Here is a 23,783-nt window from a genome sequence, read left to right as displayed (position 1 = left end):
TTATGCTAATATTCTCCATGATACTGAAAATCATTTAACCTGTATTCATCTTATTTTATACCTTGCTTGATATTAGTGATCAGAAAATTGTAAAACAAGCATATGTCTGTTGTACCTTTTAAGGAATCTTGAAGGGACCTTGAAACCTATCTAAGGTTCCTTAAAAGGATATTATATCCTCTACAGCTACATTTCAAGTATGTGAAGTTAAAATGTGGGCTGCTGTACACCATCACTGATAGAAATTGTTCACTTCTGATATCCTCATCAAGGATTCTTGATGTATGTATAGATTATTTTCATAAATAGGCATCTGGGTGGCTAGTTATTTATGTTTTGGTAATCTTTGGTGTCTTCCTCTCATTCAGATACTTAGAAAGTTTTTTCTCACAAAGCCCTCAAAATTGTGCTGCCTCAAGCAGGACCCTTCTCTGAGTTTGTTTTGGTCAGTGCCATTTACACTTTCACTAGAAGCCCATCATGAACAGTGAAGTTAAAATCCAAATAGTGAAACATCAGGGACAAGCCTAATGAAGAGGAGAGTTTGTTGTTGAAATCTCTGGAGATCTTTTCTGTCTTTTGTCTCTTTAGTTCCAGTTTGATCCTGTCCTCTTCATGGCCTTGCTTAGTGGATCTTTCACCAAGCTGTTAATTAGGTTTTTTTTTCCTCGAATGCCTCTGTTTTATGGGGAAATACTGCTCATAATCTTCCACCATCCTCCCTTTCAAGAGGAGTTTTATTCTAAACTTGTCTTCATTGACTAAGTTTTTTAGGGTCTTTACTTATAAGATTTCTTTGTGTCAATGAAAGACACACCATTTTCAGTACCCCTGGTGAAGCTTGGAGTAGCAATTTGTGACCTTGCTTAGGTTTGTTCTTTTGTTTAGTTAATCACTAGAAGGACCTAGTAAAAAAACTGATGAGAAATAGTTATTGTAATTTTTAGTGTGAAATAAAGTTTTCATTCTATCTCTATTTTATTTGTTTAATGGATTTAAAAAATGCATGTATCAGTTGACACAACTTGGTCCTTCAGGGCATTCTTTAAATCTGGTCCTTCTAGTGTTAAACTTTCCCTCTACAATCTTATTTCTACTTTTAATAGACTTAGAAAAATTCTTCACAAACAGTGCAAAGGGAAGCAAAAGACCTTTCTGAATTAGTAGGGTCCAATTTGATGAGGGTTCACTGAATATTTATGCTATTTTGCTATTTCATATTCTAGAGAGATTAAATTTTGAAGAGAAAAAAACCAAAATGATTAACATCCAGGAAAAGGAAGAATAAGATTTTCTTTCTTTCCCTCCCTCCCTTCCTTCCTTCCTTCCTTCCTTCCTTCCTTCCTTCCTTCCTTCCTTCCTTCCTTCCTTCCTTCCTTCCTTCCTTCCTTCCTTCCTTTCTTCCTTCTTTCCTTCCTTCTTCCCTTCCTCCCTTCATTCCTTTCTCTCTCCCTTTCTCTCTCCCTTCCTTTCTCCCTTCCTTCATCCCTTCTTCCCTGTCTCCCTCTTTCCCTCCATTCCTTCCTTTCCTTCTTCCTTCTTCCTTCCTCTCTACCTCTCTTCCTCCCTTCCTTTCCTGACAGAATCATTTCCCCAAAAAACAGTTTTGTTTTATTTTTTTCTTTGAGGTTTAATAGCTCATGTTCTCTTGAAAGCCTTAAATAATTGTCCCTATACCTTTCAAGTCCACTTAAAACTCATATCCTTTTTTTGCACTATGTTAATTTATGGTCATTTGTAGGTTGCTTTGTCAGTATTCTTAAGTATTATTCATGTATATATTTTATTTTTTCCAATTACATGTAAAAACCTTTTTTAACATTTGTTTTTTTTAACATTTTGACTTCCAAATTCTCTCCTTAACTCTGTCCATCCTGCCCCCTTCTTTTTTTTAAGTTAATAAACATTTTTACTTATAGTTTTAGGTTCCATTTTTTATTCCTCCTTCCCTCCCTCCTCTCCCCCCTTCCTGAGGTGGTAAGCAATCAGATATGGGATATACATGTACAATTATATAAAACATTCATGTATATATTCTTGATGTGCATTAAGCTCCTTGAGACACATAACCCATGACTTTTCTTTCTTTTGCATCTCCTCACACTGGTGTGAGCATAGAGCACAAGATGAGGACTAAATGTTTATGACTAATGATTTTTATGTTTCATTTCACAGGCTGGGAGCATTAAGCGTGAAATGACCTTCACCTTTCAACAGGAGGACTTAAAACGTGACTTTAGTAAAAAAATATCCTATCAACAATTGTTCCCTTTGGCCATGGCAGAAGATGTGAGAACAGCTGACACCAAAAAAGCCCACAGAGTCCCTGAACACGAAAAAGAGAACACTAGATCCATCTGTCTCCTGGAACAAAAACGCAAAGTTGTTTCATCAAATATCGATGTTCCTCCAGCAAGGTAAGAAAGAACAAAACATATACCCAGTCAGCCAACAAGTGTTTATTAAGTGCTTATTATGAAAAAAATATCTATGGGTCTGGCATAGTAATTATGTGGAAAATGTTCAAAAGTTCTGCTAACTCATTCTTCCTTACTCATCCAAGATGAACAAAAGACTCCTGCAAAACAATTTCCTTCTTGAAATGAAGATGATTGCTCTGTATTTCAGAGTCTGACCTGGAGTCAGGCTGCTGCCATTGGAGCCTGTATAGAAAGGGTACATTGATGGAACAAGATTTTAAGATGAGGGGATAATAGGAATAAAAAGGGGGAAAAGTAGGAAAATCTGTGCCCCCCATAATAGTGTGTAGGAACAAAAATAGGCACAAAAAGAAAATGAGTGTATACTGGTCTTTTTTCTAAGATACTAGGGACTGGATCTGTGATTTCACTGGCATTGGGAGTGTCCAAATAAGAAAACTACCTTTACTAGCGCAAATTTGGACCTGCTCTGCAATTGATAGTCATGGAGAGTTGCCTGGAGTGTCATGAGGTTAAGTGACTGATCCAAGGGCACACAACCAGGGCACACAACCAGTATGTGTCAGAGGCCACACTTGAACCCAGGTCTTCCTGGTTCTGAACCCAGCCTTCTAGCCTTCATGCCATGTTGCTTCTCAATTATAGCATGGAATTCACTACAAGGGAAGCTGATCTTGAAATCTATCTCAGAATGTTTATTGACTTTATCTGATTCTACTTTACCTGGAAAGTGTCCAGGAGCATTGACTTAAATAATATTCCAGCAAAGTTCCAATGTATGTACTACAGAGTATCATAGTGGACCAAAAGAAGAAATAGAAAATAAGTCAAGGTAGGAAATATGTGGTTTTAAAATGCCTATGGTACAGTTTAAAAGAAAGATTACTTGATCAAAAAGAACAAAGAGAAGTCTCACGTACTCTTTGAGCCACTACAACACAGATAGTTGCCTTAGTTTTAACACGTACACCATATTTTGTTGCAAAAACTTTTCTAGCAAAACATTAAGATTTTCTTTAAAATTTAATTTTAAACAGATGAATTTCTGACAACTAGTTCAAGGATAAGAATCTTTAAAAAGCAACACATGCCCTTTTTGTAGTCTAACCTCTTTGTTGCTAATAAAGAGATTATTTGGTTTGATTTGGCTAAAGTTTTAGAAATTGGCAGGGAGGATTGCACATTGAGGTGGGGATAAAAACATGAAAGATAATAGCTTGTTTTCATTGTTTGAACTCTATTTTGGGTTTAGTTCAAAAGTAACTTCCCTAGAAGTTGTTTTTCAGTGTTCTACTGACTTGCCAAATTTGTAAGACTTTCTAAAATTTCAAACCACTTTGTTTTCCCCATCTTTGCTGCCAAATTACTCAAGTGTGTTAAATTCTCATATGTCTGCTACATGTTTTTAGCTACTTAGAATTCTTCATGTGGCTTGTCTTTCAAATATAGTATATGTAAAGTTTTTTTTAATTTGATCAAAATTTTTTCCCCTGAGGATTTGGTAGCTACAGGTTGCTTTCCCATCTGAGAACTATGTAAATATGGGTTGGTTCAGTAGAAAAAACATAAAGTTATGTGTTAGAAATCTGAGACCTTAAGTTTTACTTTCCTTTCCTTCTAAGCTTTTAAAGAAAGAAAAGAGCAGACTTTAATACCATCAAGGAGTTTAGTGACAATTCAGCATTACAGTATTAGAATTTAAAGAAATTTAATTTAATTTACATCATCCTTTGCATTTGTTAATGCACTTATGGCATTTATCTCATGTTTTTGCACATCTACAAATATTAAGTACACTTTCCTACTTTAATGTAGTACTTACCATTGCTATGAGAATCAAATGTTGTCCCAAAAGTCTTAGTGCAGTTTAAAGCTATTAAACCGTATATAAAGCTGAATAGGTAAAGTGCTTTGCAAGCTTCAAGAGACTATACAAATGTCAGCTATTATTATTATTGTTATAGGCACCATGGTAGGAAATGTTATATTTTGAAAAGGAAGGAGGTAGTGATGAAAGGAGAAGGAAAAAGTAAATATAGTTCTCCTTTCTTCAGTGTTCTTTGATTGTATTTTTCCACCCTTTCAAATTCACTAAATGTAATTAAGAAGCATAACAGTCAAGCTAGGGTTATAGCAAGACTGGTGAATGATGTAGAAAAATTAATTAGGTTTTTAATTCATTAATGTACAGCAGAATACTCTAGTGACAAGATGTGATTTACACTTATTAATTCCTTAAGGGAAATTTTAGTTGAATTTTCATCATTTGGGGTTTCTGGTAATCCAAATATTTCATCATTGTGTATGAATTTAATAATTCCAAGTTAGGCAAATGGATGGAGAAATAAATTGATCATTTTCTGTGATGATGATAAAGCATAAAGAAATTGGTAAGTGTAATGGTCTGTTTTCAGATTATTTTTCTTTTGTCCTTAAAATTGACACATGCTATTGTGGCAACTTTTAAATGCTTACTTATGACAAAATTAAACCTTCCTGTGTCTTCTGTATGGGTCACAATTTTGTCTTAAGAAAATTAGTTTTTAAGTAGATAGGCATGCTTTCATTCATTCATTCATTCATTCATTCATTCATTCAGTATTTCCCACCACTTACATGTAAAAACAATTTTTAACATTCATTTTTAAAACTTTGAGTTCCAAATTCTCTCCCTTCCTCCTTCCCCACACCTCTCATTGAGAAGGCAAGCAATTCAATATGGTTATACATGTGTAGTCATGCAAAACATATTTCCATATTATTCATGTTGTGAAAGAAAACAGATTAAAAAAACTCAAGAAAAAGAAAGTTAAAAAGTATGCTTCAGGTAGCTAGGTGGCGCAGTGGATAGAGCACTGCCCCTGGAATCAGGAGTACCTGAGTTCAAATCCAGCCTCAGACACTTAACACTTACTAGCTGTGTGACCCTGGGCAAGTCATTTAACCCCAATTGCCTCACAAAAAAAGAAAAAAAGAAAGAAAAAGAAAAAGAAAAAAGTATGCTTCATTCTGTATTCAAACACCATCAATTCTTATTTTGGGGATGGATAGCATTTTTCATTGTAAGTCCTTCAGAGCTGTCTGGGATCATTGTATTGCTTAGAATAGCTAAGTCATTCACAGCTTATCGTCTTACAATATTGCTGTTACTGTGTACATTTCACTTTGCATTAGCTCATGTAAGTCCTAGGTTTTTCTGAGAGCATCCCGCTCATCATTTCTTTTTTTTTTTTTTTTTTTTTTTTGGTGAGGCAATTGGGGTTAAGTGACTTGCCCAGGGTCACACAGCTAGTAAGTATTAAGTATCTGAGGCCGGATTTGAACTCAGGTCCTCCTGAATCCAGGGGAGGTGCTCTGTCCACTGTGCCACCTAGCTGCCCCCCGCTCATCATTTCTTATAGCGCAATAGTATTCCATCATAAGCACATAGGACACAATTTGTTCAGGACAGTCACTCTTTGTATATTTTATTTATGATATAAGATAAAACAAAAAACTTTCAGTTATTATTCCAAAAGCATGACCATACCAATTCTCTGCTCAAGAAGTTTTAGTGGCTCTCTATTGCCTCTAGGATAAAACACAAATATTTATCTATAGTATTTAAAGCCCTTCACAATCTGGCCCCAAACCAGCTTCTGGGACTACATTGACATTATCTTCTGTCACACACGCTCTTGCATCCCATCAAAATTGGTTGCTCACTTTTCTCTGTTTGGGTCATTGCATTTCCTGTCTCCATGACTTTGTACAAATAGTGCCCAGTTCTAGAAATGCTCTCCCACCACACCTCCACCTCTCATAGTACCTAGCTCCCTTCAAGTCTCAACTCCAAGACTCTCCTATTTTTTCCTCCCTGCAATTACTTTGTATATAGTGCATATATTATTTTTATATATTGTACATATTTTTGTACTATCTTTGTATTCTTTGTATCTATTCCTTGTTATATTATTTCCCCCCAAAGAAGGTAAGTTCCTTGAAGCAAGGGATTGTTTTGTTTTTCTCTTCCTATCTTCAAAGTTTGATTTGCACATAACTTAGTAAAATGCTCATTTACAAAGGTGCCACTCAGGGAATTGCAAACTCTACCAGGAATGTGGCATTTGTAATGATGAGGAACACCCTAATATGGACATACAAAACAGTCATTGGGATTTACTTATCAACCCTCTTAGAAGCAGAGATTTTAACTTTTTTCTAGTCAGCAAGGCATCATTTTAATTGGGTTACTGCTTTCCTAAGTAGTTAACTCTCTATCACAACTAGGAAAATGTAGTTCATTGAAAACTCCTTGTCTAATGATGTGTTCTCCTTATTAATTCAATTAGCGTTAGCATTTCTTTAGTATTTAGTATTTCTTGAGTAGCTCCTTTATGCCTACAGTTACTTTATATTAATGCTTTCTGGGGAGAGAAAGAAAAGATGGGGGAAAGAATAGGAATACTTTTCTGCACACCAGGGAAAATTTTTAAATAGCTTATATTGCAAATTAGGTAATACAAGCAGCCCCAAATTAAATGATTAAAGATACTTTTCGCAATATTACTCTTAATTTGTTATGTTGCTCTTATCACTTAATAACCTTTCACATGTGTTTTTTGTTCACTTCACCTAAATTCAAATCTCTTAGAGGATAGAGATTGTTTCTTTGGTTCTTTTGACACATTCCTCTGTGGCACTTAATTTCTTAGACTTGGTAATTGCTTGCCAATCAGCTATATGGCTGGGCAAATATTTAGAGGTAAAATATCCCAAGAACAAATACTGGTATGTGAGTTCTGTGTGCAGCTGCCGATTGTTCTGGTGAGTTTCCAGCTATTAAAACTTATAAAGATAAAAAGTACTAATTAATAATACATATACTTGGAGCTTAATTGTGTGATATTCTTGTGCTTATTTTTCCAATCTGATAGATTTACAGGAAAACATTTGTAAATAACCCAATAATTTTTAGTGAATGCTTTATAAATGCTAATATCAACAAAAAAGTAAAACAACAAACCCATATCATTAATTGGTAGTTACTAGGAAGACTGACTGATAAATTGCACAGACCCTTTATGTAATCACCCAGTTGAGTTTTCATCCATACCATTTATGTACAGAGCATTGAAGCTTTTATCTTTGCACATCTTTCTGTTAATTTCTTCCTTATTTGATACAGTAATAGGGAGGAATCAAAGGATTTAGGTTTGAATCTTGGCATTGTTAACTTGTCTTCTATGTTCCTTTGCAGCTCTGGGCCTCGGTGTCTTTAGCTGTAAAAATGAAAAGATTAGACAAGATGATCTTCAAAGTTCTTTCCAGTTCTAAATCTTGTGATCTTTATCTCTTCCTAAATTTTTTCAGATCATACGCCATAAGGCCTATTTTGAATCAGATTCCCTCTTTTTAATCAACTCACAGACTAGTTCTACTTTAAGCAACTGCTTACCTAATAATAATAGAATGATGTTGATGATCATAATGACAATGATGATGATAGAGACAGAGAGAGAGTTCTGGACTTGGAATCAAGAGATCAGAGTTCAATTCTGCTCTGATTCTTTGTAGCTGTGTGACATGTTGCAAGTTACTTACGTGCAAAATAAGACCAATATTACTTTGCTACTTCCTTCACGGGCACTGTGCTAAGTGCTTTACAGATACAATCTCATTTGATCTTCACAACAGCCCTGCAAGGTAGGTACTGTAATTTTCCCTATTTTACGGTTGAGGAAACTGAGGCAAATAGAGGTTTAAGTGACTTGCCCAGGGTGAGATAATGACAAAGACACTTTGCAAACCTTGAAATGCCTTAAAAATGTAATCTGGGGGCAGCTAGGTGGTGCAGTGGATAAAGCACCCGCCCTGGATTCAGGAGGACCTGAGTTCAAATCCAACCTCAGACACTTAACACTTACTAGCTGTGTGACCCTGGGCAAGTCACTTAACCCCAATTGCCTCACTAAAAAAAATGTAATCTGTTATTATTAATATGGGTTAGAAAATATTTGAGAGGCAACGTGGCAGAATTGCCAGAGAGCTAACCTCTGAGCCAGATACATACTGGCCATGACATCCTTGGCAGCTCTTGAAGACTGTGAGTCTGTGTAGGTAGTAGAAATGTCCTTATCCTGGTGTTCCCCATAGCAGTAAAGTTACAGTTATAAAGACGCAATAGCCAGTTCAGTTTTATAGCTTAATAGTTATACATACATACATGAAAAGAGGAAGAGAAGTACATATTTCTGTAAGCCAGAGCAAGCCCTCCAATATGTTAAGTACACTCCTTGTGGAGTCTCTTCAGAAAGACAGACAGGAATCATATAGGATGCAAAAGTATTGTGATCTACACAAGCAGGAGTGCCCATATAAATTAGATTTTTGTTGCGTTGAAATACATACATACATATATATATACACATATATATGAATGATTTTTTCTGATATTGAATATTGGTTGAAATTATTAGCTCTTAATTAGAAAATTTTCTTCCAATTCTGTGTGCCATCCGTCCTTTAAAAACATTAGCAGTGAAACAAGCATTCTTGGATAACTCAAATTATTAGAGCATGGCATTTGTTACTCTGTTTTGCCAGACTTTGTATTTTTGGAGGGTACTGATGCTTAATTTGGTTGGATTTCACCCAAACAGCAATTACAATTTGATTATGCAAAGCAGTGACTGTCTTCTAATTATAACTCTACAGTTAAAGGAAGCTATTAGCAAACCAGTTGCAGCAAGGAAAAAGGAAAGAATTAGCCAAAAATTTTCCAGACCTAACAGCAGTTTATTAGAATAGTACAGAATATCAGTCTGCTGTTAGAAGAATAAAATGAACCAAACTTACTATTTGTTTTTGCTTTGTTTTGTTTTTCAGTGCAACTTTCTCTTCTTTGCCTTTCACAAATCATCTTCTCTTTATTTGATGGTAATCTAGAATTTTAATTGTTTAAACGAACCTGAAAGGTTAAATAACCATTGAATGCCATGTCAATGATCAGAAGGGTCAACAGTGTTTCAAATAATCATCGAAAAGGTTGTGAGGGAGCAGAGGAGTCCTGACACTGGTACATCTCCTATGTTCCTTTAAAAAAAAAAAAAAGTGGGAAGGCGGAGATATACCCTCATCATTATTTTTAAGGAAGCAATGACATGTTCTATAAAATGAATTGGTTGGAAGAAAAGGTGATATATCTTTTCTTCTTCAGGTGACTTTATTACATAACTGTCCATGCCTAAGTTTAGTTTACCTTTTTTTGTGTGTGAGGCAATTGGGGTTAAGTGACTTGCCCAGGGTCACACAGCTAGTAAGTGTGTAGAGTGTCTGAGGCCGGATTTGAACTCAGGTCCTCCCGATTACCTTTATTTTTAATATAAGGCAAACCTAACATTCAATTTCTTAGATGATGACAAGAAGGAAAATGCAGTTAATTGAGCCAGGCATTAACTAGCTCTGATTAGGTATTGGGGTATCTTGGGAATGATATGGTTTGTAGGAGAGAAACATAAATTCCCAGTTTGGACTTGTCATCAATCTAGTCTCCAATAAGTTCTTGGTTATGCTTCTGGTCCACACTGCCCAGAAATGCTAATGGGATAGATTTCCTAGGCTTCCTTCAATCTGAACTGTTTTTGTCACATTCTCAACATGAAACTCATTTCAGCCCAAAGTAGCCCAGCTTAGGATATGTAGTTACAGACTATTCTCTGTCCAGAAGCCATTGTAATAAAACATCATAGATTTGATGAAAACACACCGATTGCAAAATGTCTGTTAATACTCTATTGCTTTTTTCTTTTAAAATTTTGATAAAGAAGTTAATGAAGTAATATCTTTTTTAAAAGCAATTAATTGTGCTTTTTTTTTTTAACAGCGGTACGTTCTACAAGTGGTTCATTACCTATTATCCCTGTGTTCCTTAAGTATGTCTTATGCAATTTTAGAATTCTGAGAGATATGGATAAATTTGGCTGTCATAGCATTTTTAAGGCTAACACATTTGCATTCTCCCCATTCTATTGGCTTTAAATATGGCATTTAGAATCTAGCTGTCTGTTTCCCACAATTGCGTATAGTAACCCTTCATTATAAGCATTTATTTTTTAATGCTAAATTATAATGGAGCACCTGTACAGAAATGCATGGCAGACTGTCATGAATATCAGTTGAATTTATAATCTGGGTCATTAGCATTAATAGAAAAGTAATTCGGCAATACTGCAACACTTACCATTGATACTCATTTGATTGTATAATCTCTTTATCCCTTTTCTTACTGGACAGATTTGATGGTCAAAAAATGGACTGAAAAATGTTAATGTTAATTAATGTTGTAAACTTTGCTTTCTACAGTTCTTTAGATCTTTGAAATATACTTATGTTCCAAGTTAAATCATTGGGTGAATGGTAAAATATTTTTAAACTGGAGACCTGGATTCAGTTTCTAGCTGTATCACTTATAAAACATGTGACCTTGGGAAATTCACAACCTCCAAGCGATATGAACAGGCAGTTCTTCAAAGAAGAAAAGCAAATTATCAACAATGTATGTATTTTTTACATTTAAAACTTTATTCAATTATCTATTTAGTGATTTTTGGGAGGCAGGGCAATGAGGGTTAAGTGACTTGCTAGTAAGTGTCAAGTGTCTGAGGCTGGATTCGAACTCAGGTCCTCCGGAATCCAGGGCTGGTGCTTTATCCACTGTGCCACCTAGCTGCCCCTATTTATCAATTTCTAAGTAATATACATAAGAGACTGCTTTAGATATTATAGAAAGAGTATGCTTTTTTCTTTAAGAAAAAAACCTCCAACATAAACCAACCCAACTAAGTAGAGTCCAATGCAAACTTCAAAATGGAGGTATATGTACCATATGACTTATTCCTCAAACTCTGATCTAGCAAACATGTCCACATAGCTAAGTAAAAATAGTTAAAAAACTACATTTCAAAAAAGTTCTTTTTCAGGAAAAGTAAAAACATTTTAAGAATATTCCTATAAAATATCACTCATGTTAAAAAAATTGCAAAAACCTTTTGTAGTCATTTTTGTAAACGAACTTAAATTTCAATCCTTATTGAAGAGAAACAAGCATCCTCTTAAATTTCTTAAAAATATCCTCTAAAGACCTATATTATAAATCTGCCACAAGCTTAGCCTGAAAGAATTTTCAGGAGTTCTTCACCAGAAAGGATCACCTTAATGACTTACCTTCATTAAACCTTGCTCATATGAATAAGATCCAACTTCATCTGCATTTGAATTCTTAGCCCACACTTTGTTTCTCTCTATTAAGTTATTTTTCAAAATTACTGTTTAAAAAAAATTCTTAAAAGGGCAACTCTTTGGTTAAAAGTAAAGTACCATTCCTTTCTTCCAAAATGACTGCCTGGTTCTGATTAAGTCCCTAAAGCTTTTTGGTGAGTTGTTTAGGAGAGGGGGATTGTTAAAGGAAAAGACTTCAGATTGAACTGTTATACTTTCCATGATTTTATGTGAGTAGTATGTTCGTGTAAAAAAGTATCCAAATTGCTAATAATTTCACTTCATGCAGAGCAAATTAGAAAAGATGACAGAGGACAGAAACAGTCATTGTTGGGATGGTTGTATTATAATAGACTAATACACTGTTGACAGTCCTTCAGATTGGTTTGACCATCCTGGAAAACAGTTTAGAATTATGGGAGGTCACTAAACTACTAATACCCTTTCACTGGTGGACAGATTACTATATAGTGGTCAAAGACAGAAAAAAAAAAGGTCCTGTACTTTTTGTGGTAGGAAAAATTGGACAACAAAAAACCCAAATTGTGGCACATGAATGTAAGAGAATGTGATTATACTATAAGAAATAAATTTGAACACTTTTAGAGAAATATAAGAAAACTTGTATTAACTGATAGGAAGTGAAATAAATAGAACCAGCAAAATAGTACACACAGCATTTAAAATAGTAAAAAGACAAAGGACACTAGAACTAAAGACTGTGTAATTGTAAGAAAATAATGATCACTTGTTTTTTGCTGAGTCTTTGTCTTTTCTGCCTAGACCACCTTATACCTTGGCACTGTCAACTTGTTCTACATCACAAATTGATATGATTTTATTCATGGAAAAGACATGAAAGAAGATACATTACAATTTGCCTTGCCTCTATACTTGGGAGGGGGGGTAGGGCAATAAGGGCTAAGTGACTTGCCTAGGATCACATAGCTAGTAAATGTTAAGTGCCTGAGCCCCAAATTTGAACTCAGGTCCTACTGAATCTAGGGCCAGTGCTTTATCTATTGTGCCACCTAGCTGCCCCCTTGCCTCTATACCCTTAAGAACCACAGGATCCTTTCTATTTGATTTTCAGCTAAAACTTATGTATGTATTGTTTCCTCCTCTGAAAATGTGAGTTCTGTGAGCAGGGAGTGTCCCCAAAACTTAGCATAGTGCTTTGCTCACAGAAGGTTCATAATACATGCTTTTTCATTCCTTTATTCAGAAATGCCTAAAATGAATGATATTAAAACAAAGGAAATCAATAAAACTTTAATTTTAAAAATTAAAAAATTAATAATCAAATTGTTGGCTTGATAGATGGAAATGCTTTTGAATTCTTTTCCTTGAAACCTCACTGTTGTGCTTATGTGTCATGATCTGCCTCGGCTGCTAGCAACTGAAGTTCTATTTTAGCTATGAACTAACTTTATTCCAAGAGAATTAAGTTCTTTTTTTTTTCAGAAAACTTTTTTTTAAAACCCTGAATAAATGGATTATTCTCTTCCTCACACAATTGATTTTATATTTTCAAGAGGGAGAGAAAAATGAAAAGTCAATAAACCCAAGATTTATTTTCAGAAAGATAACTTAGGGTATGTAGTCAGTATGGATTTCAACAAGTGTCCTATGTCTGCATCTTTAGTATAGTACAATGACAATTGATGTGTATAAGGCTTGTCTTGAAAAGCTATGATTACATTATGTTTATTTTTAATTTTAGGGCTTATTGCATTTTCAAAATTAGTGATCCATATTTCATAGTTTTGTCACTTAAAAGTAGCTGGACTTTTAGGGTAAATCATAGGGAAACGTTTAAAAATAGATTTTTATAATTTTTTTACATCACTAAAATTTCTCCCCATATTCCTCTCTTTATCCCTCCCTGAGAACTACCCTTTAAAATATAACATATTTTAAAAGTCAAAAAATGCGAAAGAAATCAGGAAACTTGTCAATACATTGGTAAAGTCTGAAAATATGGGTAATGTGTCACATTCATGAACCTTCTACTTCTTAAAAAGGTGAGATGGGGATATCTTCTCATATCTCTTCTTTGGGGCCACGTTTTTTATAATTTTGCCACATTCGCTCTTGATTTGTTGTTGTTGTTCAGTTTTTTGCAGACCCAGGCTGGCCACCTGGTGATGAAACTTGGGTGACCCTTAAATCTTAGAAAAAATTAAAATGTCCCCAGTCCTCTGTGGCCCCTTTCTGCTTCTGCAGTGATGGTGTCAGTGTCAGAAAATGGGACAGAGAGTGCTAAGAATTTTTAGGCCATCAGTAAACTTTAATTTGACTGTTGGTTCTCTAAATGTGAGATCCTTTTCCTGTGACCAGTAAATGAGAATTTTGCTAGAGGATCCAAATAACATCAGTTTTTACATTCTCACTGTGGACAAAACTTAGAAGAAAGTTGCGACTACATGGAAGGATGGCTTATAGTTTCTTCTTGGTGAACAAAAAAAAAGGGGAGGGGGAAGGAAGGTTGGTAAAATGGATTTTCTCATATATCCCAAAGCTACAAAAAATAATTATTTCATAGTACATTTGGTCTTCACATATTGCAGTACTAATGATCATAATTTGCAAAAAGACAACCCTAAAAATAATTTCACCCTATGCACCAACATTGATTACTGAGAATGAAGTGGTTGGAAATGAAGGGCTTATTAAGACACACTCCTAAACAAATCAGCATACATTCTGATACTTGATGACTTCAGTGCAAAGGTAGAGAGACAAGTGAGGATAGATAGAAATATATGGGAAAGCATGGTTCAGGTGAAAGAAATGAGAAAAGCCAAAGATTTAGAGTTTACACGGAAGACTTATGCCTCTATATTATGAGCAATTTCTTTTAGAGAAAATTAGTAGGAAGTAGACATGATGAGAACCAAATAACCTCTAAAAGGAGTTTGACTACATTTTAACAGGTAGGAAAAGACTTCTTTCAGAAGTAGTAGTTCTCCTTAAATCAGTTGTCTGTACATAGTAGACCATTGATTCTTCAGAGCTAAGATCAGAATAATAATGAGGAAAAGATGGCGTAAAATTAAGAAGATTTAACCTTGAGTTATTTAAACATGCTATTGAAAATCAGAATGGAAAATGAATGACAGAAAGGGCATCAGCATTGACTGTAAACATTTATTACAAAAGTTAAACTATTTCAGCACCAAGGATATCAAAAGAGTGACAAAAGTTCCTTAGTAAACATTTACTTGCCACATGGAGAGAGAAATGAATGCTAAAGGCAACAGCAGGCTAGAGTATAAACATGTAAAATCTTAGAAATATGGATAACAGACAATTATGAGCAATATAATTTCATAAAACAGCGGATGCATTGGAGGGTAAAGCTAGACTAAAGAAAGCTTGGCAAGATATCCTACTAAGCAAAGTCATCCAAAGTTGAATTCAAGGATAAAGACAAAGAAAACTGCAAATGGAAGAAAAATGGAAAAGATTTGCAGAAACTATTATAACAAACTCTTTTCTCCATTAACGATAATGGAACCATCCCACTTGGATCTTAACATCACAGTCCCTGAGGTACTTATGGAGGAAATAGAAATGGCACTAATGGGAATAAAGATGGGAAATGCAGTCTGATTAAATCAAGTTTATATAGAAGTATAAATATCCATGCTGGAAGTGATACAATTGTGTGGGCATTGGGGAACTGCTTTACATGGTATGCTAAAGAAAGGGAAGTTAAACTCATGGAAGATATCTCGGACTTTATTAATACCAAAAAGAAGGTGAGAGAGTATTACTTACTGACCTATATACCTTCTTTACCATCTATGCAAAATTTCTATGGTGATCACCTGCATGCAAATTAAGGGCATTTTTGATGAAAGAATTAGTAAGGAACAAGCAGGCTTTTGTAAGTGTTATTAAATAATAGACACATCTTTACCATCTTATAATAGAAAGCTATAGAGAATATAAGATCCCACTTTGCTTGTTTTTTTGTTGGTTATGAATAAGTATTTCATTCAGTAGAACAAAACATCTCTCTGCAGGCTGTTTAATAGAAAGATATCTATCTCCTGTCCATACATCAAGATCATTTAGGATTCCTTGGAATATAGTAACAGAAATAACTGTCCAATGGTATTCTGCTAACAAACATCAGGTAGTGTATAAGCCAGGGAGATGTATGCTGGCCAAAAGTATTTATCCCTGTGATGGAGAAGATCCAGCGCAGAGTTCAGGTTGAAGAGGGATACCCAAGGGATGCTCCTGTCTGTGAATGACATTGTGTTGATTTCCTCAACCCCTAAGACATTGCAGAGCCCCTGAAAGAGATCAGTAATCACTCAAAGGAGATTGGCCCATCTGTCTACACAGGAAAAATGAAATAAAGGAAAAATGTTTGTTGCCCAAATTTTAGCATTTATGGGCAACCTCTAGACCTTCTCCATTAGCACATAGATCTGGGGCAGAAAATAAAGACAGACAATGAGCTGACCCAGAGTTGAAAAAGGAGGAGAGTGGACTGAATTTTTTTCAGGAAATTGTAAAACCCTTTTATTGCCTGTAACAACAAAGACTCATCTTTTCAATATATATATTTTACTAGTGTTGAAGGGCAGTGAGATCTGGAATACCACTGTTTCTGAAGAACTAAGGATGGATATTACACTGAAGGCAAAGAAAAGGCACAATGTGAAGCAGGCTGCAACATATAATTAACAAGGAATTTTGAAGAAGAAAAGTAGTAATGGATGTTAATAATGAGTTCTATGATAAAAAGAGATGAGTTCATCACATGGTGAGAGTGAGGGATAATAGTTGTACGGCAAGGTCTCACTGATACTCTAGCAATATCAAGAGAAAATAAGAACAGTGTATATCACGTGGCATGGGCAAAGCCCTTTGGTGAATTTTTTGCAGAAGCTTGGACAAGAATCATACAGGATGGGTAGGTGTGGATGGATTGTAATCTACATCCTTTCAGTGAAATTGCTTTGCATCCGAATCAATGAAATTGCAAATTCATTTGCATACCTCAGAGATTTTCTTAGAGAAAATACATCTGTAGGCTGAAATTTCAGCAAAATAAAAAGTTAGAAATTCTCTCCCCAAAATTTGTTGTAACATGATTTTGTATCTGTTCTTACCTTAAAAGGGCCCATGGTTTTTACCTTTAAAAAACCCCAACAGCCTATACAGAAGATAGAATGCAATCATGTAAATAAATAAACCTTTGCCTCCTACTGTAGAGAACAACCTCTAGACTGATCAAATATTTTCCATTTGGGATTTGCCTCCATTTGAAAAAAATGTTTTTTTGTTTTTTGTTTTTTGTTTTTTTGGTGAGGCAAATGGGGTTAAGTGACTTGCCCAGGGGCACACAGCTAGTGAATGTTAGGTGTCTGAGGCCAGATTTGAACTCAGGTCCTCCTGACTCCAGGGCCGGTGCTCAATCCACTGTGCCACCTAGCTGCCCCAAAATATGATATTTATATGTAACCTTCTTACTCTAACAGATACTAGAGGGAAGAAATGTGTTTTTTTAAAATAATAGTGCCTAGTACAGTGCCCGGCAAATGGTAGGTGTTTAATAAATATTTAATAATTGATTGATTGAATAATAGACACAACACAAAGTAGTACAACTAATTCTGGATTTGGAGTCAGAATTCAAGTTCTGCCTTTGACACTTATTAGAAATGTGTCTTCGAGTCAGTCAATTAACTTTTCTGTGCCCTAGTTTCCTTACCTGTATAATAATGGTTTGGTTTGATGCAGTTTGGTCTACTCCCTACCTCATACAGCTTTGTTGATGAAAGTGCTTTGTAAACTTTAATGGACTAGGTATATGTTATAATAATAATAGCTCCCAACAGTTGATTGTCCAAGGTTGCAACATGATTGTAACCTTTTTGTCTGCCAATCAGAACTGAACAGACTTTTCTACATTCCATCGAGAGCAGAGAAGGGCAACCCTTACCAAAACTATTGGGATGTTTCCTGTTCTTCTCACTTGCCATGGTTGATATATGCTCTAACCTGGAGAGTGAATGCTTATATTTTTCTTTGAAGATGCTGCATAATTTCACAACTGCTGAGCAGAAGGCAGCAGTTAGTAAAGTCATTCTTTTGCTGTTAGTGTTAATCATTGTGCAGAAATACCACTTCTGTGAGGTGCTAGACATCCGTACCTCATTAATAAGCTGCAGGTTGGTGTTTAACCTATATTGCACATGCAAAACTCTAGCAGTAAGCATTTTCACATGGGAGGCTAAGTTTTCAGAACTGTGTTGTGGTTATGCCAACCCTGTCAAGTTTTTTAAAGCCATTCCTTTAAAGAAAGTCTAATAGCGTTCCCCACATTTCCACGGAAAATGATGCTAGAGCAGCTTGAAAAAATTAGCATTCACAGTGCAGGAAAATGTCATAGCAGAACCAAAAAGTTATGTCCTTCTTGATTTATGACAAATATATTGAGACAAGATTCTACCCTATACTAGTAACACAAGGTCACTTACCACAGGTAAAAGTAGTATATCTGGAAAGAATTTTAAAAGTAACTCTACAACTTCCCCAAAAACTTTGTTGTTGTTCAGTTATGTTTCACTTTTTGTGACCCCGTGGACCATACCCATGGGATTTTCCTTGGTAAAGATACTGGAGTGGTTTGCCGTTTCTTTCTTCAGTGGATTAAGGCAAACTGGTTAAGTGACTTGCCATGGGTGACAAAACTAATAAGTATCTGAGGCTGGATTTGAACTCAGATCTTCCTCACTTCAGGCCCAGTGTTCTATCAACTGAGCCACCTAGTTGCACTAAAACTTTACCTGCTTTTAAGTGTCAGAAATATGAATTATGGATTACTGATTTTCAGAGAATTAGCATAAAATATACTCATCACAAAAATAAATCTTCTTTAACTTATAAGGCATTTCACTATTTTTCATTATTTTAAGGCAATCTTTTTGCACTCTAGATGTAAAATTTGTTGAAATCCTTAGTGAGTACATAACATAGTCTGAAACTTATGTGTTTTTTAAAATAAATCTTTGATAGTAGGTTGCCATTTTTATCTCTTTCTATAGAAGTAGAAAATCAAATGTGAGGAGAGGGAAGAAATTAATGTTTGGAATGTTTTAGTTTTTTATTTAAAAAATTACTCTTGGAGATAGCTAGGTGGCACAGTAGATAAAGCACCAGCCCTGGATTCAGGAGGACCTGAGTTTAAATCCGGCCTTAAACACTTGACACTTACTAGCTATGTGATCCTGGGCAAGTCACTTAACTCTCATTGCACCATTAAAAAAAAATTACTCTTGACCCAATAAAGTATTATTAGTTATTTAAAATTTGACACATCAGTGATGAGTTTATACATGGTATTTTTTCTTTTGAAAAAAACTTTAAGAAATCTGGCTATTTTCCTATCTTTGGTGGCATATACTGTTTATGTATGTGTGTGGTGAAAAGCATATATACATGCTTTTCTCTTTCAGAACTTAATATATACACTTTTATTCACTTGAATAGGTAGATGAATAGGTAGATTAGCCAGGAATCTGACAAAATATGTATACTCTCTTCCTCCTCCCTATAGCTATTATTATAAATATACATGTGTGTATATGTGTGTACATATATGTGTGTTTTGTGTGTATATATATGTATGTGTATAGTCATATATGTGAGAGACTTCCTGGGCATGGCTGCTGATAGCACAGCTTCATTGATTAGTCTTTCCATATAAGAACCATCCACCTTGCCTGACATTTCCCCAGAGAGAAAAGGCTGTATTCTGGTTCAATTTGTTCTCCATCCTCCCTCCTCCTCCCCCCCCCCCCCCGCCGACATTTTGTCTGCAGAGACAAACTTCTTTTGCTGCTAGATTTGGGATTAGCTTGGATGGAGAGGATTATAAAAAAGGGCATTCTCAAGACTAATCTCCCTTCATGACTACGAATTTACTTAACATGGGGTCTGAAGGGAAGAAGAATCCTTTGAGTTACTTAAAAACATTTGGCTTATGTTCATAAATTATCAGGCCTACCCATGACAGATGGACTAGCTTAAATACCAACATTTGTTTTGACTTTTAAGTCAAATTCTACATGTTTTTTGCTCTAGAGTAGGTGGACTTAAGGAAGTATGGTGTAACAAGAGCCCTGGATTTGCAGTCAAAAGAACCAGGTTCAAATGTAGGCCCTGATGCATATTATCTGTATGATCTTGGGCAAATAACTTTACCTGTCTGAACCTGTTTACTCATCTACAAAGTGAGCAGTTTGGATTTTTGGCTCTAAATCTATGACCTTGTGACATCATATTGATAGTCATCGCTTAAGATGATGTGTCAGACATGCACTTAAGATGATGTGAAATATGACAAAAAGTGAAACCAGGTCTTATGTTTTTAAAAGCTTAAAATAACATATCTGTCCTATGTTTTTAATATTTAAAAATTTGCACATGCAAATTTACTTACAATTTGGGTCCTTTTGGTCTTTGTTCCATGAGATTCATTCATTTTGATGTGCATAAATAACTTATTCTTGCTGTATTGTGTTAGTAGAGTCCTTGAGACATTTAAAAATGTGTTTTCCTCTCTTACACTTCTCTGATTTACATGTTTTGCCCACATTTTCTGCCTTAAGCATCTGAGCATGTTGAATGTTGGTTACCACATTAAGATTTATTGAAACAAATTTATTTTGTCGTGACAAAGATGTTCATTGGATTCATACTTAGGTATAGCAATTGTTACATGCTTTATCTTTCGGCATTTTATCCCCCCTCTCTCTCCTTTTCCCTTTTTCTCCTTCTCTGTCTTCCTCTCTCTCCTTACTTCTCTGTCTCTATTTGACTGGTTTCCCCCCTCCCCCATTCACTTGAATAGTTGCTTTTTCTGAAATACGATGAAATATGATTTTATTCATTACTCTTGCCAGAGAAGGATTTCTTTCTCAGGCTCAGCAAGGCAGACACATGCAACATATAAGACCACAGATTTAAAACTACAGGGCCAATGAGTCCAAGTTCCTTATTTTAAAGGTGAGGAAATGGAGCCATATCAAGATTAAATGACTTGCCCAGTTAATAAATGTCCAAGGCAGGATTTGAACCCACGTCTTTATGCTATAAAATCAAGTGTTCTATCCCTTATGCTATGCTGTGAGAAAGATAGCCACCTAAGAAGCAATAGCTAGAGCCATCTTAAGCGTGGCATCCTGCATTAAAGAGAACCATGTTAGTTTTACTGTCTCTCCCTGCCTAGATCCCTGAAGAAAGAAGAATTTAGCCTGGGACATGTTCTATATTAAGTGGTATATTACTGAAGGCTCTAATTGTAATTTCATGGTTTATTTGGGGTTTAGAGCTTTCTATGTTGAGTCATACATGCAAATAGAAGAAGTTATTATTATACTAGAACCACAGGATTTCTTTTTAATTCTGAATCATGCTTAGCTAAACAGAGCCTAAAGTGGGGCTCCCTTTGATTTTTAAAGGTGCAATGGCTAAGTCAGCTCCACCAAATGTGTTAAAAGCTGAATGGTGGTTTCCTTAAGTAGTATAGTTTCTTTTATAGAGCACTATGCACACAAGAGTGAGAAAGCAGATTTCTGTTCATGTTTACATGTTATCAGCCTAGTTATGGATAGCAGTGCTATACACACATGCATGTACATGCATACACATGTACATATATATATATATGTATGTGTGTGTATGTACATCTACATATACAAGTGGTCAGAGAAGGATCCAGATACTGAACTACTGGCAGTCAGTCCCATCAGACACTAATACCAGAGTTAGTCCCTTGCCAGAGGGTGCAATAGCTAGAGCACTGAGCCTGGAATTAGGAAGACATGAGTTCAAATATGGCCCAAGACACTTACTTGCTATATGACCCAGGGCAAGTCACTTAACCTCTGTCTGCCTCATTTCTGTCATCTGTCAAGAGGGAATAATGGTAAAATGTATCTCACATGGTCATTGTGAGGATCAAATGAGACAATGTTTGTTAAATGCTTAGCACAGTACCATGCACATAGTAGGTGCTTAATAAATGCTTGTTTCCTTTCCCTCCTTCCTTCCCTCCCACCATCCTTTCCTTCTTCCCTTCCTTTCTGGAATCTGAATGGACATTTCACTATAGTTTCTAAATCATTTATAACTTCTAGTTTCTTGAAGAAGGACCCTGCTCTCCTTGTTGCTGCTACTAGGTAGCCTTTTATAAAGGTAGTATTGGAATCTTAAAAGGTTGGTAAGAACTTTAGTTTTACATAGAGAAGAAAGATTAGAGATCATTGAGGCTAAACCCCCTTTTTTATCCATAAGGAGACTGAGGTCCCAAGATAGAAAATTAAGTGTTCAAGGTCATAAAAGTGATAGGGAACAAAGACTAAAGAGCTGCATTGAGGGGGGGAACCTCTGTTTAGCTACATAGTCATGGTCAACAGCATGGAGAGGTGATATGGTATAGTGAGGCAGAGTCAGCAGAAGGAATTGAGTTCAGATCCCACTTCCTACTCTTACTGCCTTTGTTACCATTGACAAGTCACAAACTCTTTAACTGTCAAGCAGCCTTTTGAGTTATATAATGGTCGTGCTTTGTATTGGACTTAAAGTGAGGAAGACCCAGATGCGAATCCAGCTTCACAGACTTCCTAACTGTGTGACTCTGGGCAAGTGGCACAACTTTTCTGAGTGGTATTTTCTTCATCTGTAAAACAGGAGTAATAGCATCTTCTCTCTCAGGTTTATTGTGAGAATCAAATGAAATATTATTTTTAAAGCACTTAGTCATACAATATTACTTGAATAATGCTGATCTTAAAAACATGAGACTTTGATTTATGGTCAGGTTGGGATCATTCAAAGAATTTGAAAATTTCCCAAAGGCAATTGAGCTGGCTTTCTTTCTTCTTTTCAGTTCTGGGCACAACTCATTGTCCATTTGCTGTGTCTATCTAAGATCTGTGTGCCCATGGATGAATTAAATATGCTGTTGACCCAGGTTCATGTCAGAGCCTGGAAATAGGCATTTACTCAGACCAGCTTCTTTTGAATGATTATAGATCTCATTCAGATGACTTTACAGTGTCTGGAGGCTTGATCCAGTTAGGGCAATGTCATCTGCAAATAAGAGCAACTGGAATACCACTCATTCTTGCTTTTTTTTTTTTATGAGGTAGAGTAACTAATAATTTCCACCATCCTCTGTTAAAATTTATAAATGAATCTGTATCCTGTATTAGTATCATCTCTTAACTTGAAAGAAATGTTTGCTGATAAAATTAAGTTCTAGCCTCTTTGAGAATGCTTATTATATCACTTAATTTACATAGGAAATAGTTGTAATCTGTGTCAATGTTCATCCCTCCTTCCTTATTGCATTTAAAAAGTTTTTTTAAAGAATAGGTAAGGTTATAATAGTTTTTAATTGTAGCACCCTATTTTTAATTTTATTATTTTTCTAGTTTTGTATTAAAGTTGATTTACACATAAGGAAAGAAAAATATCAACTTTTTCTCCAAGCCAGTAACATTACTGAATTTATACACCATAGTTTTCTATAACATATTCAATATATCATAAGTATAATTCTCAACATAGCATACAAGTAAAGATTATTATTTTATATATGGTATGAACTAATTAGCTTTTTATGGTATGGCTAGAAATAACTGATAGAATTATAGAGGTTTTTTTAATTCTGGGAGGGACCTTAGAGACCATCTAATCCAAAAGTCATTTTAAAGATGAGGAAACTGATAAAAGAACAGAACAACAAAGCAAACATACAAAAAAAGCAGTGTATGTGAGACTTAAGAGTTTACTTAGAAGAAAAATCTACTTTTTTTTTTTGGCAAGGCAATGAGGGTTAAGTGACTTGCCCAGGGTCACACAGCTAGTAAGTGTGAAGTGTCTGAGGCTGGATTTGAACTCAGGTCCTCCTGAATCCAGGGCCGGTGCTTTATCCACCGCGCTACAATCTACTTTTAAAGTGGACTTTTAGATTTTTACTATATCTTGTTTCATGACTTAGCCTCTAAAGGTCTTGTGCTAATCATCTTACTAATTGTTTTAGAGGAAGAG

General features: G+C 35.3%; 1 protein-coding gene across 1 annotated transcript in view; it reads left to right on the top strand.

Annotated features, from left to right (window-relative positions):
* ZNF704 (zinc finger protein 704) overlaps positions 1-23,783 on the top strand; it is a 337,569-nt gene that overhangs the window by 95,421 nt on the left and 218,365 nt on the right. Inside the window, 1 exon segment of the mRNA XM_043976313.1 lies at positions 2,176-2,417. Within this exon segment, the coding sequence (XP_043832248.1) occupies positions 2,176-2,417 (242 nt within the window).

This window comes from Dromiciops gliroides, chromosome 1, assembly GCF_019393635.1.
Source record: "Dromiciops gliroides isolate mDroGli1 chromosome 1, mDroGli1.pri, whole genome shotgun sequence".
Lineage (NCBI taxonomy): Eukaryota > Metazoa > Chordata > Mammalia > Microbiotheria > Microbiotheriidae > Dromiciops > Dromiciops gliroides.
This window is presented reverse-complemented; position numbering and strand designations above follow the sequence as displayed.